This window comes from Cygnus olor, chromosome 3 (assembly GCF_009769625.2).
Source record: "Cygnus olor isolate bCygOlo1 chromosome 3, bCygOlo1.pri.v2, whole genome shotgun sequence".
Lineage (NCBI taxonomy): Eukaryota > Metazoa > Chordata > Aves > Anseriformes > Anatidae > Cygnus > Cygnus olor.
In genome coordinates, this window is record NC_049171.1 from 115,824,119 (window position 1) to 115,837,378 (window position 13,260).

Here is a 13,260-nt window from a genome sequence, read left to right on the forward strand (position 1 = left end):
CGAAGACTGACAGAACAGCCTTAACTTTGCCTCTGATTTCTATATTAAAGTACAATCTTATGAGAAAAGCACCAGAAGACACAAAAATCCCTGACAAACCTGACACTAAAATGTAGTACGCTGGTATGCATATGCCCCACATATTAATCCTGCTATAGATCCGTGATTGACAAAGCATTGTTGATACACACTGTCATTTTACCCGAGGAGAAGGTATTTTTAAGAGCTTTTTTTTAGGGACAGTATCATTTTAAGGCCTGGGGTTAAAGTTAAACAGTTTTTGAATAAGAGTCAAATAACCCAAAAATATTTGAGAAAAGCAATAGAGAATTTCTGAAACACTTTGACCCCACCTGACCCACCAAGAACAAGGTTTTGTTTGATTGAACCATATGCAATAATATGAAGTTGAAGTAATCTTTAAAGGTTAAAGTTCCTTCAGACTTCAGAATGACTCTCAGTCAGTGTTTTGTTGCAGAGTTGGTGAAACTCTCTAGTGTGGGGCTCTGCTTAGTTATGTGATAACTTTTTCTTGGCTTCAGATTTTCAACAAAGTTTCAAAGCAACAACAAGGTGCCATTGTGCTCAGAAATGTATGTAAGGCAACATTCATTCAAGTGTTGATCTGTATTTCGCAGTCCAAGAAAAACAACAGTTATTTATATAATCTTATCCATGGTTCTGTTTTTCTCTGGGTACCCCACCCTTCACAAACCAACAGCTGAAAAGCTGAATCTTGCTGAGAGCCTGCTCCTTTCTCATTTTCTTCTTTGCTTGGAGCTGAACAGAAAACCCATGTGAAATGTTGCTTGTTACAGGCATGAAATCAGCAGTGAAACTAGCCAGTTTCCGTGAAAAAATAGTGTGTGTTCCCAAAATGTGGAATATGAGTATAAAATAGCACAACATGGAATGACACGCAATTTCCAAAGAACAGAGCAATCAGCCTGGTGTGGAACAGAGGTGTCCTTGGTGGTACTGGTGTCACTGATGGTGGTTTGGTGTTTGTGAGCACTCGGGCACTCAATTTCTCTGCGCACCCTCATTTCCTCCTCTCCTGCTTTGTCTAGTAAGACTGAACTCTGATGCCGGGGGCTGGTACTTACCATTTGATTCCTAGAACTGATGAGATTGATTTGGTGCTAAAGAGCAAATAATAGCTAATGTTTTCATATGAGCTTTGTTCCCCTACATTTTACAAGCAAACGTACAAAAAAAAGATGAATTGTACACAAGAGGAACTGTCTGGATATTGGTCTTGTCAGCCAGATGAAAATTCTGGTTTCTTTGCAAGGCTTCGTTCAGTTCCATCTAATTCATGGAAATTAGGAAAATTTCTTTTCCTTTTTCTCCTCTACCATATATACATTTCCCTATTCCCTTCAGTGCTTGAATCCCCTGGATTAGAGGGGGGAAGGGGGAAATGGCAGGAAAATACTTGCTACATGAAAGCTAAGGGCATTTCTGCTACAGATATGGGTAAGTAGAGGTGCACTTCTTGACATCTGTGGGTCCTGGATTATGTTATGAAAGACAGATGTTCTCTTGGTACATGTAGCCTTTGCTGCTCAAGAGTCTGAATTGCCTACAGTCTCTGATGCGTTTATCCTCACAGATATGTGATATCATATCATATCACAGATATCCTCCAGATGCTCCTGGAGATACTGTTGTTCCTATTTTATGGTGGGAAACTGAGGCAAAAGGAGTGGCTAAGGGTTGTGCCCGATGTTGCATGTGAGGTCTATGGCAGGATAGATGGTTGGGCCCAAACCCTAAATTAGTCTTTTCATTGGGTTTTCCCTCCTGATCGTGGATTTGATGCTAAACCTTTAGAGTTTGGACTTTATTCTGTTTCCTTCAAAAACATTAGGAGTGTTGCCTTGGGCCAAAGAAATTTGCACCAAAGTTATCAAATGTTTTGCCAGCCAAAGATCTTGACTTTGACAGACCCTGATACAACATCCTGGGGTAGGCTTTTTTGCTCCTGCCCTACAGTACAACACAAGTTTAGCACAAGTGTGTTGAATGCCGGCATTAATATTTTTATGACTCCAGTGAATATTTCTCAGACTATTTTTCTATGCTTTTTGTCATTTTAGATTAAAAAATTTTACAAGCAACAGCTTGGCCTTCTCCTCAGGAAAAGACTTTGGAGAAAATAGTGGACTGGCTGTCTATGTAGCCGAGGCGATTGATTCAAGTGTCAAATGGGAGGACGTCAAGTGGCTTCGAGGGCTGACCTCACTGCCCATCGTCACGAAAGGAATCCTCAGGGGTGTGTAGTTCTACCACTTTCTATGAGGCAGGCAAGGTGCTCTTTCTTGCATAGGCACCAGGGAGTAAAAAGTGCTTTTGCTGCTGGCACTTCTGTAGAATTGTATTACTTTTCAATGGCAAGCATCTGCTTTGCTGACATTAAATATGGTGGTATATATGTTCATATTTGTGTGCTGTGCAAAGTAGGGAAGATTTGCCAGAGTCCAAAACAATCAAAGGAAAAAAAAACTCTTTCTTGTGTACGGTTAGTATTTGGAAGGTGACAGGTATCACCAAATGCTCATCCATTTTGGATAGATTCAGTGCAATGGGAAATGGGGAGGGTGATTATTGTGCTGCCTCTGTATACAAGCTCCTCCATTAGAAAGGTAGTCTTTGAAGCAGACAGGTTTTTCTTCCTGTTGACCAGCAGGGACTTATTTTAATGTTCCTGTCTGGGGAAAAGTCAAAGAAGGGGATTTTGCATTTTGCTGGTTGAAGGTACAGGTCAAGGTTTGTGGCTTATCAGGCCTGGATAATAATAATTAACAATAATTCTACTTAAGTTGATAGGTTGGTATAACATCAGTCGTATCTGAAATCACATAGTCAGGAAGATCAAACTTGCACTTGTAAACCGTAACTCTAATCTGAGTTGTGTGCTACTTAAAGGAAAGCTGGATTTCTTTTCTGTCAAAAGAGCACTGAAGGTGGTAAAGTAGCTTCATTTACTATGGATTATTACTGCAATCTTATTGATAACTATGGCATTGAGAAAATCATTTAGCAAAAGAATTTTAGTGAGTGTTCCAGGACAGAGAAAAGAGAATAAAAAGCCATCAAAATGGCTGTTAGCCGAAAATGATAAAATATTCTGCTCCAGTATTTCAAGTGACCTTTCTAGTTTTTTTGCTTAAAGACAAAACTGTTATTCTGTGTTGAGATGAGCATTTGGAAGGATGAAGCCCTAAGTGGTTTCCCAGTATCTTGCAATTTATTTTATTTTTTTTAACTGATGCCACTGATGCCATAATTTCCCTCATGATGTTGCATTCCCAGTTCTGGAAAGGAGTATTTTCTCATTATGATTTTTTTTTTTTTCAGCTGATGACGCTAAAGAAGCCGTAAAGCTTGGGGTAAATGGTATTCTGGTGTCAAATCATGGAGCACGACAGCTTGATGGAGTCCCTGCAACTGTAAGTACTGGTGCCAATATGCAACAAGTTCTCTCTGCCTTTGGCTTCTTGTTTTCTTCCTCTGAATACATGGTAGCTGAAGGAAAAAAACTGTAAATACATCTGTTGCATGCTTTAACCCATGAGTCTGTCTCCCCCTCTTTCCTTCTTTTTAGTATGTCACAACATACTTAGAGTTAGAACCAGCCTTCCCTTTGCCAGATCAATTGAAAAATCACTGGAGGGTTTACACGTGACTTTCTTCAAGCTACCTGGGTACACTATCCTGGCTGCAGTAGCCAGCATGGGAATCCAGAGGAGCAATTTCAGATAGCATATTATTGGCAGTTACGCTGTTAGAAATTAGGAATATATTTTTTTCTAGTCTCCTCTTTTATTTCTTCCTCATTCCTTTAGAAACCCTTTGTTGCAGTTTGTAGAACACCAAAGATTGTACTAAAGATGTTATTCCCTTTTAATATTCTCCAGAGATTTAGGAAAAATTAAGTTACAGAACAGCTAAAGACAGAAGGAAACTCTCCCTTTTTCTCCTTTCAAGCCTTTTCACCTTTGGAAAAGGTACAGGGTGGTTAAATTACAGGTTTTTTCCTTCTTCCTTTTCCTTGCCATGCTACCCTGTACATCTTCCAAAGGTAAAAAGCGATTTGAGAAGTTCTCAATTGATAAAAATGAAAGAAGTAAAGGAACATGAAAAGGATTGTGTTCAGGTTGAAGGAAAACCCTCAAAATTCCAGTCATCACTCATTATGCTTCATTTGGTGTGAGAAAGCTGCACAAGTAAAAAGAGAATGAATGGGAGGAGAATCAAAGCCCAGATGTGACTGTTTCAGTATTCTTAATGTGCCCTTGATGAAAAACCTCCTGTTTTCCATGAGGATTTTCTGGAGGGAGAAGAGGACAGGTAAGCCCTTTTCCACTGTGGGATGTTTTGTATGTGAAGTTTTAGCAGTTCTGCCCTGCAGGCCCAATGGTATCCCCCCTTATTACCCTGAAGCATTTCTACTTTTTTCCTTGGGGGCAGCTGAGGATTTCCCCAGTTGATTTCATTCACCAGCTGATTCTTCAGAGGTCTTCACGTGGACCCATTGATTACCTGTTTTTTCAGAGAGTGGGTGCCTAATGCTTCTGAAATAAATTTATCTTCTTTAACTTCTGTCTTCTTGTCAACTTTTAAGAATGTATGCCTCAATTTTACCAAGAGTATTGGAAAAATCTTGGGCAAGTCTGTGTGAGGTAACCCAACAGGAAGAATATATGAGGATATTGAAACAAATTTTGAAAAATGAGAACTCAAGGAACAGAATTATTATTTTTTGCCAAGTAGAACAAATTAAACTTGTGAACTACTTGTTTTGAGTTATTCCTTTGCAACACTGTTCACTGTGCAGATGAGAAAGCACTATCAAAGCTGGCATGTTCACTGGATTTCATCTTACAAAGAACTATTTCACAATGCAGTTTTCATAATGTAAATATCTGTATTGGAACATGCAAGTGTTTCTGCTTTTGAAACAATTTCATGGCTTTCCAGAGCGTGAGCTGAACCCGAGCTGGTTAATATTTCTAGTGTCTAGTTACACATGGAGGAAATCTATGTTTTAATTATGGTTTGCATCATACTTTAGTTATTATAGCACTTTAATGTTGGTACAGTTTGTCAGGATGTAGAAAGTGGCCTCTGTATATGGAAATAGATCCAAAATATGTTTGGCAAGAGAGCAAAACCAAAGGGAGGGGAAAAATCACAGCAAGTGCCAAACTTCAAGAAAATTTTAATCCAAATCTAAAAACAAACTGTACTTTCAAGTTTTTTCCCTCATCTCCTGGTCATTTTTTATCCATTAGAAAGGAAATGAATTGCATCCGTATTTGAAAGACATGAATTTGTATGCCTTTTGTCTTACTACCACACACTGTTTCCAGTCTCCTTAGTACCAGTTCTTCCAGTTCTGTGTCTTTCCTGATATTCTTGAAAAGGAACTGTTTAGGCATTATAGGAACAGTTGCTATATAATGCTTGAGCCTTGAATTCAGGAGGTTCGTCTCTTCCTGGGACTTCTTGCATGGTGTTGACGTGTTAGTAAATTCCCTGGTTACTTGTCTGTACATTGGCAAAGCTAAGCATCCTTTCCCCTTTACCTTTACCACTGGTGTAGGGAGTAAGGGGAGATTGGTAAAGGCAATATACATGTGCAGTAGAAGAAAACATTTTCCACCTTTCTCAAAATTCAGAGAATGCTAGATTTTTCTTATATGAAGAAGCTCCTTCTACAACTATTCCTGTAAACAAGATGCATTTTCAAATGGAAAAATACATTCTTTACTTTTTCTGTGAACTCTAAGAGCAAGTTCCTCATGACACATCTCTTACTCAGTGTCTTTATGTACAAAGCCCACTTTTGTGTTCCTTGGTGCTAGCTGGCCCTCATTAAAATTAATAACGACTTCAAGCAAGAAAGTGAAGATGGTTATTTAAAAAGTCAGTGATTCAATTTTATCCCCAGTCTACTGAACACCAAAAGTTTGAGGGGGAGGGGGGGCAATATCAAGGAGCAGACCTCATCTGTGCCTAGTATTTCTTATATTCTTCACAAGTATCTCATACTGGCTTGTGTTGGATACGTCATGGGATTAGATTGACATTTTGTGATTCTGCTGATTCTCATTTTATTTATGTGACTGTCCAAGTAAATTTGACCTTTGTATGTATCTGCTAACATGTTAAGTCACTTCAGTTTTCAAACACAAAGCTATATTATTTGTGCATACAATTAGGCAAGCAATTGCTGATTTAGCTTTTTTAAAGCTTGAATTCAAAAATTTTGTGCTGCAGAAGTGGACAAGCTGTATTCCTGGTTTCACTCTTCTAGATTGATGTCTTGCCTGAAATTGTTGAGGCTGTGGAGGGGAAGGTGGAGGTGTTCCTAGACGGTGGTGTAAGAAAAGGCACAGACGTTCTCAAAGCGTTAGCCCTGGGTGCCAAAGCTGTATTCATCGGAAGGCCTCTCGTCTGGGGGTTGGTTTATCAAGTAAGTCACAAAAATCTCAAACTTATATTTTTAGATACCCAGACTAGCTGTTCAGGCTTAGTGTGTGTGCATGTGTATATGTGTGCATGTAGGGGTGTGTGTGTGAGAGAGGGTTTCTGAATGCATGTGGTTATCCAGATCTTCTTAATAATCTAAAACTTCCTATCAAATACTTAGGAGTTAGGGTTTCCATGAAACGTTCTTTATATGTTATCTGTATCTACACATGAGCTACAAGTACATATAATAGTGCACATTGTTTCCTAATTTCCTAGGGTGAAGAAGGAGCAAAAGAAGTTCTCCAGATGCTGAAGGAAGAGTTTCGCCTGGCAATGGCCTTGACGGGTGAGACTTGTTTCCTCTCGGTAACAGCCATCTCTGCCTCACTTTCCCTCAGAGCTTTCACTTGCCCTGTGCAAGGTGCTATAGTAACCTATAGAAGGGAGATAGAAATGTTTGCAATGTAAACAGATCAAGCTGCAGAGAGATGAGAAAGAGATTGCTGTTAAGAGACTGCTGTTAACCCTGTCTTATATATGGGGAACTGAATAGATTAAGTAAAAACAAATATAAAGGTTTTGATAAGGAAAGTGATAAATCCATAGAAAAATAGTGGCAAATAAGTCGCTAGGGGGGTGGGTGTTTTTTTGATGATGCAGATTTCAATGCGATAGGAAAAAGAAAAAAAGCCTAGAATGGGATAGAAAAGTGAGGCTTTTGACCAATATGTAACTTGTCCTCCAGGATGCCGCAGCATAGAAGAAATTAGCAGGACGCTGATACGAAGACACGACGTATTGTTTTCCAAGATTTAGGTCTGAAGGTGACCACCTCGCCTGTTGTACAGAAAGTATGCCACCAAATAAAAAGAAACTGTTTGCTCTTCGGGCCTCAACCTGCAATCCTGACTGAGAAGGGGCCGTTTGTAAGAGATCACTTGCCGAAGAAAGTACATGAAGCAAATTTTACAGGTGTTTCTGTATTCTGCTAGGCTCTTATGGAAAGCTGCTCTGCTGGTAGTTGTGACTAGAAATTGGTCTTTATACAAGATCAACACAGAAGCTACAAGGTGTTTCTGTGACAAATGTTAATAATAACTTATAAACCTCCAATAATTTTTTGTTAAAATGAGACTATGAACAGAAATGATCTGATGGCAAACAGCTACCAGAATGTAGAAATTTAAAATGTAAAAGATACTTCTTGCTCACTGTTTAGAGAAACTACACTGTAGATCAAAGATTACATTTTGCTTTATGAACAATGTCCTTTCCCTAGCAACTATGTGCTATTCCTTTTTAAGCATGTGGGCTTGTAGGTTGTAGAAGCTCAGAGGACTATTAGTTGTAAAGAACTGAACAACAAAGCGAAACTGGGGAAGTTCTGTTATCTGACACAAAGCCCGTTGCAATCAGACATCCACTGTGCTTGTGTGTCAGATGTGCATCAGATTCTTGGTGTGTGCAAATCCTTGCAGTCCTAACACTGTTGCCAAACTGTGCTGACAACACCCAGCTTGAGCCCTAATTCATGTTTTCCACCTGGACTCATTTACTGACAGCTTTTTAGATTATTAATTGGTTAAGCCTGTGGTGTCCTGCATCCCTATTGCATAGAATTGATAGGCAGAGGCTGGCTATAGACCCCAACAGACATATTGAAAAAAAAAAAGTTCCTTCTCGCTTTCCATGGATAAAGAAACTCAGTTGCCAGCAGGTCACTCTTTCTGTATTATGACTGTAAGTATAACTGAGTTTGATCCATCTCTTTCCAACCTCTTTCTATTTTTCATAAAGATGGGAGAGTTTGTAGGATTTGCTGCCATGTGTAAAAGAAACTTGGATAATTGAGGTATTAACCCATGATTTGGGAAGATCCTAGTGGCTCCATTCAGTTTCCATGAACACCCTTTAGAGAAAGATGAGTGTTACTCACTTTATGAGGAGGATACAGATAAATACAGGATGTGCTTCTCTTCTTGTAACAGTCCAAATACCTACTGAATACAGGAGAAAGAACATAGGAATATCTTCATACAGCAACTATCCCAGAGTGAGCAGACAAAGGAGGTAAGGCTCTATGAAACTCATCTTCAGTGAAAGTAAGGGTGGCTCTTCATCTGTCACACTCTTGTTGCGGGTATGGCAATATTACTGGGAGCAGGGAGAGAGGCCACTGCAGAATGGTTTTGAAAATCTTGTTCTGGAAATAAAGTGTTTATTTTTAAGGAGGATTAAAAAAAATGTGCCTTGATTTCATTGTTCCACTGTCACCGACATCACTGTCTCCACCATTTGTTTCCCATCAGTGTCAGAAGAACTCATGCATTCTGATTCTCCCTTTTTGCTCTGTTTGAAATATCCCGTACTGAGCTTTAGAGGCAGCATTGTAATAAAATGATGGAATATTACAATGTGAACTTAAGCTGGGACTGGAACTCAAATCGGGGAGAAAACCCAAAAGGCCACATGCTTGCCCTTCAGTTGTAAAATTTGTACTCTTATTTACTGCAGAATGTAGTGTGTTGTGTGAGTGTTGCGTAGCAACAAAATAAAGTTTATCTGTGTAGAGAAATATGAATGTTTCTCAGAGCATAGAGAAGCATAATTTCTACTGTTTACTGCACTTATCATATCTGTTGCAATGTGGACTGTGTCAGATGTCAATTACAGACTAACTTCAGAAAGACTGTTTATTTTAGATAATATAAATGTTACTTAAAAGAGAGGGGCATAATATCTTATGTTTACATGTTTAAGATCCATTTCTAAAGTTTAGAAGATGCAGTTTCCTGTCTTTGCCCCAACCACATTCAAGAAAAGTTCTGTAACTCTGTGGTCCAGGATAAATTCTGATGGTGAGGAAACTGGTTTTGTTGCTTGTGCATAATTAACTATTTCTAGTTCCTTTGGGATAATGGGCTTATTTTTTTCCTGCTTGTTATCTGAGAATTGTCTGACTGCCTTCCAGTTCAACCCTAGTAAGAATATACATACACTAAAAATCAAAATTAGAGCCAAATACTGAAAGGCTGTGAGACAGAGCTAACAGAAATGAAAGTGATTTGCCTGGTAGAAAACAAAATATTCCACAGTCAAGAGAATTTTCCTAGATTTGGAGACATCCAAATACAACTGCTTCTGGAAATGATTAACAAAAGACGGTTAATCTTTTTGGTTTTGACTTCAGGATAGAAAGCAGGAAGACCAATGATAGTCTCCTCAGACAATTTAAAAGCTGAAAAATGACCAGTAAAAGCAGAACTCTACAGTTCCTCCACCTGGAGCTGAGAAGAAAGCATATCACACCTACCAGAGTAATGGTAGATCTTTCTGGAGTTTGTGAGGGTGTTTCTGAAGAAAATACAAGCAAATAACTAAAGAAAATAATAGATACTTGTGGGATATGTTAAAATAGATTATTTTCCTCTGAAGTAACAAGTGAACTCAATGAGCTCTTGGGAACAAGAAGTCACAGTCCTCAAATCAAGGCATAGAAGTAAGGCAAAAACAAAGTATATTTTGCATTTCTGATGCTTTAGTACCTTGATGGTTTTAATTTCACAATTAATTTCTGAATTTACCTTTGCTTTAAGTTAAGCCACAGATACCAAAAGAAAATGTCTGCATACAAAAAATTTGTAGTGTTGTGTATTATGTATCCAGTGAGGGAAGGACATTGAATCATATTTACCTACCAGCAGTCAACTGATGTGCTGGGTGCCTTAAAAAAAAAAAAAAAAAAAGAACACCACCACCAACAAAAAACAGTCCATCTGGGAGGCTGGTAACTGAACAATAACTGAATGGGGTTCCCTAGCCACCTTTGAAGTAGACCAGGAATATTCCCTGAAAAAGAAGATTACAGCTCTTATTGAGAGAAGATTTATCCACTGTTTTGTGGAGAGGAAAGATCCAAAATCAACCCCTGAGAGTGTGAAAGATGAGGAAGATCCTAGACTTCTGAGGAGAAAATGGGTATTTCCCAAGAGCCGAAGATGTGAGGCAGGGTTTTACATTACTGATTTTTTTTTTTTAACTCAGCCTGTGTGTGGATTTCTCTGGTGATGTCAGCTGGGAAGACTGTTTCTGGAAGTGTTCCCACAAAGTTATCTCCTTGGTGTCCATGAGCTCGTAGAGGATTAAACCCACCAGAGAGAATACAGAAGAGCACAGTACTCTAGAGAGGATATGTAGAAATGACTGGGAAGATGCTGAGAGGCTTCAGCTCTGGTTTGGAATCTCAACAGGTGAGCCCATTTTCTAGCAATTACTAGCAAAGACAGTCTGTGTCAAAGCAATGAGGTCAGTGAAAGAGCCTGTGACATTGTCTGGACATCTGGTAGAGCACATCAAAGCTGGACATGCAAGGAGCTGGACCCTCCTAAGAAAAGACAACACGCTTCTGTGAAAGATCTTGAGCAGCAACACACACGCGGTCTGTGCCTGGAGGACAGGTTTGGCTGTTTTGGGAACATATTTGCCACGAGAGATGGACAGTTACATACAGCAGAGGAGAGAGCTGAAGTGTGGAAGTGCAGGGCTGTAGGCATGGCAGTCTGTTAGGCAGAAGGTGGAAGGAGTCAGCTGAGGATTGTGAGACCATCTGACCTTTCAGATATGAAGTGAAGGAGGAAGTTAGTGTAGCTTTGGGATAGATCTTACACCCTCACTTAGCCCGTCAGTTCTTTGAAGCAGAGACCTGCTGTTTTTTGAACGTTTGGAGCCTGCGCACAGGGTGGGGAATCCAGTAAGTAAATAATAGGAGTCATAATTCAGTTCACTGAAGCTGAAGAGCTGTGAAAGACATGATCTGTTTTCTTGTGACCTCCACCTCTTGCTGTAACTCTGCGACACATTATTGTATTTTGCTTTTTACTGGTGGCCAAGTCAAACAAATAGCTCTGGAACTGGTAAGAACTCCACCTCCATCCCCAATTTTTCAGGTTAGGCAAGAAACTTGTCTGTCTTACAGAGAAGAGAATTTCTGAACATAAATAAACAGACACTTAGAGTAACTCGGTTTGATAAATGGGCAGTGTAGGTCGGGGCCTGTTAGATATGCAGGCAGCTCAAAGATGAAGCAGAGCTGGGGAAGTAGGCAGGAATGGCTCTGCTTTTCTTGGCCCCTCAAATGGTTTTCAGGCTGAAATCAAATACTGAGAGCACGAGGAAAGCTGCCTTCTGAAGTCATGATTTTGCACTGAACCTCACTGTAAGGATATCTCTTATAAAGCTACTTTTGATGTGGAAATTTGGCTCTAAACCACACTGAAGGCCATTATAAATAACCACTTCATCACAGGACACACAGAAGTTGGCTTCCTTGAACAATCCTAGAAAGCAAGCCTAATGTTATTGAGCCATAACCTCAGCTAGTGTAAATCAGAGAAGCTCCATTGACTTCATTAGCTCACACTGATTTACACCATCTGTGACTGTGGCCCACAATACAGCAAGATATGTCAGCTTTTAAATTCTGTCACTGAGTGTTGAGCAAAACTGTTTTTAAAAACAAGATTGCCAATCCCAAATTTAGATACTAATGAGACACAGCACTGTAATTGTTTCACGATGCCTATATGCTCCATTTTGTTTTCATTTTGCCTTGCTTCTGTTTTTCTTATCTCCTGCCAAACAGAGGGAGAGTACCACATACGTTACATTCATAAAAAAGATGTTTTGCTGCTTTGAGAACATGTCCTCCAGATGCAAAATGCCTTTGTGTTGTAGTTAGCTTCTTTCTTTGCATAGGTATGTTGGTTGTGTGTCAATATAAGAATGCACTTGAGGACCAGCCCCATGTTTCTCCAGGCCCTGGAGTTCTCAAAGGGGCACCCAGAGAGCACCCAGAGGCTGTCCCCGCTGGACTTCAAAGGTCTGATTTCCCCTCAGGGATTTCCAGCTCCTAAGTCATTGTTTCAAATGGACAGGAATGCCCTGAGACCATCAATCCATCTCTGTAACAATTCTGCTGGGCGCTCATGGAGTTAACTCTATTGAGTAATCAATTGCACTTGCAGCACCTTTATGGTATGCAATGCTGGTAGATACATACAGATGGCTTGTTCAGGCAGGGGAAAACATTCATATAACTAGATTGACAATGATTAATATTTGTTATTATTTTATGACAACAGCAGCTGTAAGTTCTAGTCAAGGTCAAGACGGTATTGCGCACTGCAAAGATGCTTTGCTGCCAGCAGCAGTCTCTACCCAGTAGAAGCTGAAGTCTAAACTGACAGGCACATGAAAAGAATGTTTCTATCCCCATTTTATAAAGAGACTCACTGATTCACCAAGGCTCAATCACAGGATTGAACCCAGTTCCTTAAACCTCATTTTCACCGTCTTAAATACAAATCAAGCTGTTCTCCCTAAGGCAGGTAACTCTGAGGTGGACATCAGATATTGCAAATACCCAGCAACCATGGGAAAGGTCCACAGATGTACTACAGAGCAGAGGGAGACATGGGCCACAGCAGAGCCCTTAAGCTCTGTATTTTTCCTTGCAGAAGGGGGAAGCCCTGAGGCAAATGGGACCATACCTAATGTTCTGCCAGCTTGCCAGGTGAACTCCGCTTCTGGTGGATTTGCAGTGGGCTTCCTATTTTCTCCTGGTTATCTGTGATTTTCTTGGCTTCTCCACAAACCCTTCAGGATGCTAACACTTTTAGTTCTGTGTACTGTATATTGGAGTTTTCTGTTATGAAGAATCAGAATGGTTTTACAACATTTTATGCTCATTACAAAGATTCCTGCAGAGCCAGGTGTTCA

At 39.8% G+C, this 13,260-nt stretch overlaps 1 protein-coding gene and 1 long non-coding RNA gene across 10 annotated transcripts in view; one reads left to right on the plus strand and one right to left on the minus strand.

Moving 5' to 3' along the window:
* The window catches only part of LOC121067319, a 66,038-nt gene that overhangs the window by 44,798 nt on the left and 7,980 nt on the right, over positions 1-13,260 (minus strand). The gene's annotated exons all lie outside the window — the stretch shown is intronic.
* Positions 1-13,260, plus strand: part of HAO1 (hydroxyacid oxidase 1) — a 41,778-nt gene that overhangs the window by 20,538 nt on the left and 7,980 nt on the right. For 2 of the 4 annotated variants that reach the window (XM_040551672.1, XM_040551669.1), the window contains exons 4-8: positions 2,103-2,278; positions 3,364-3,455; positions 6,326-6,484; positions 6,760-6,829; positions 7,229-9,427. In XM_040551672.1, the coding sequence (XP_040407606.1) occupies positions 2,103-2,278; positions 3,364-3,455; positions 6,326-6,484; positions 6,760-6,829; positions 7,229-7,299 (568 nt within the window). In that variant the 3' untranslated portion in view covers positions 7,300-9,427. Of the gene's footprint in view, positions 1-2,102; positions 2,279-3,363; positions 3,532-6,325; positions 6,485-6,759; positions 6,850-7,228; positions 9,428-13,260 lie in introns of those variants that run through there. The other 2 variants (XM_040551670.1, XM_040551671.1) reach the window with 2 other exon arrangements.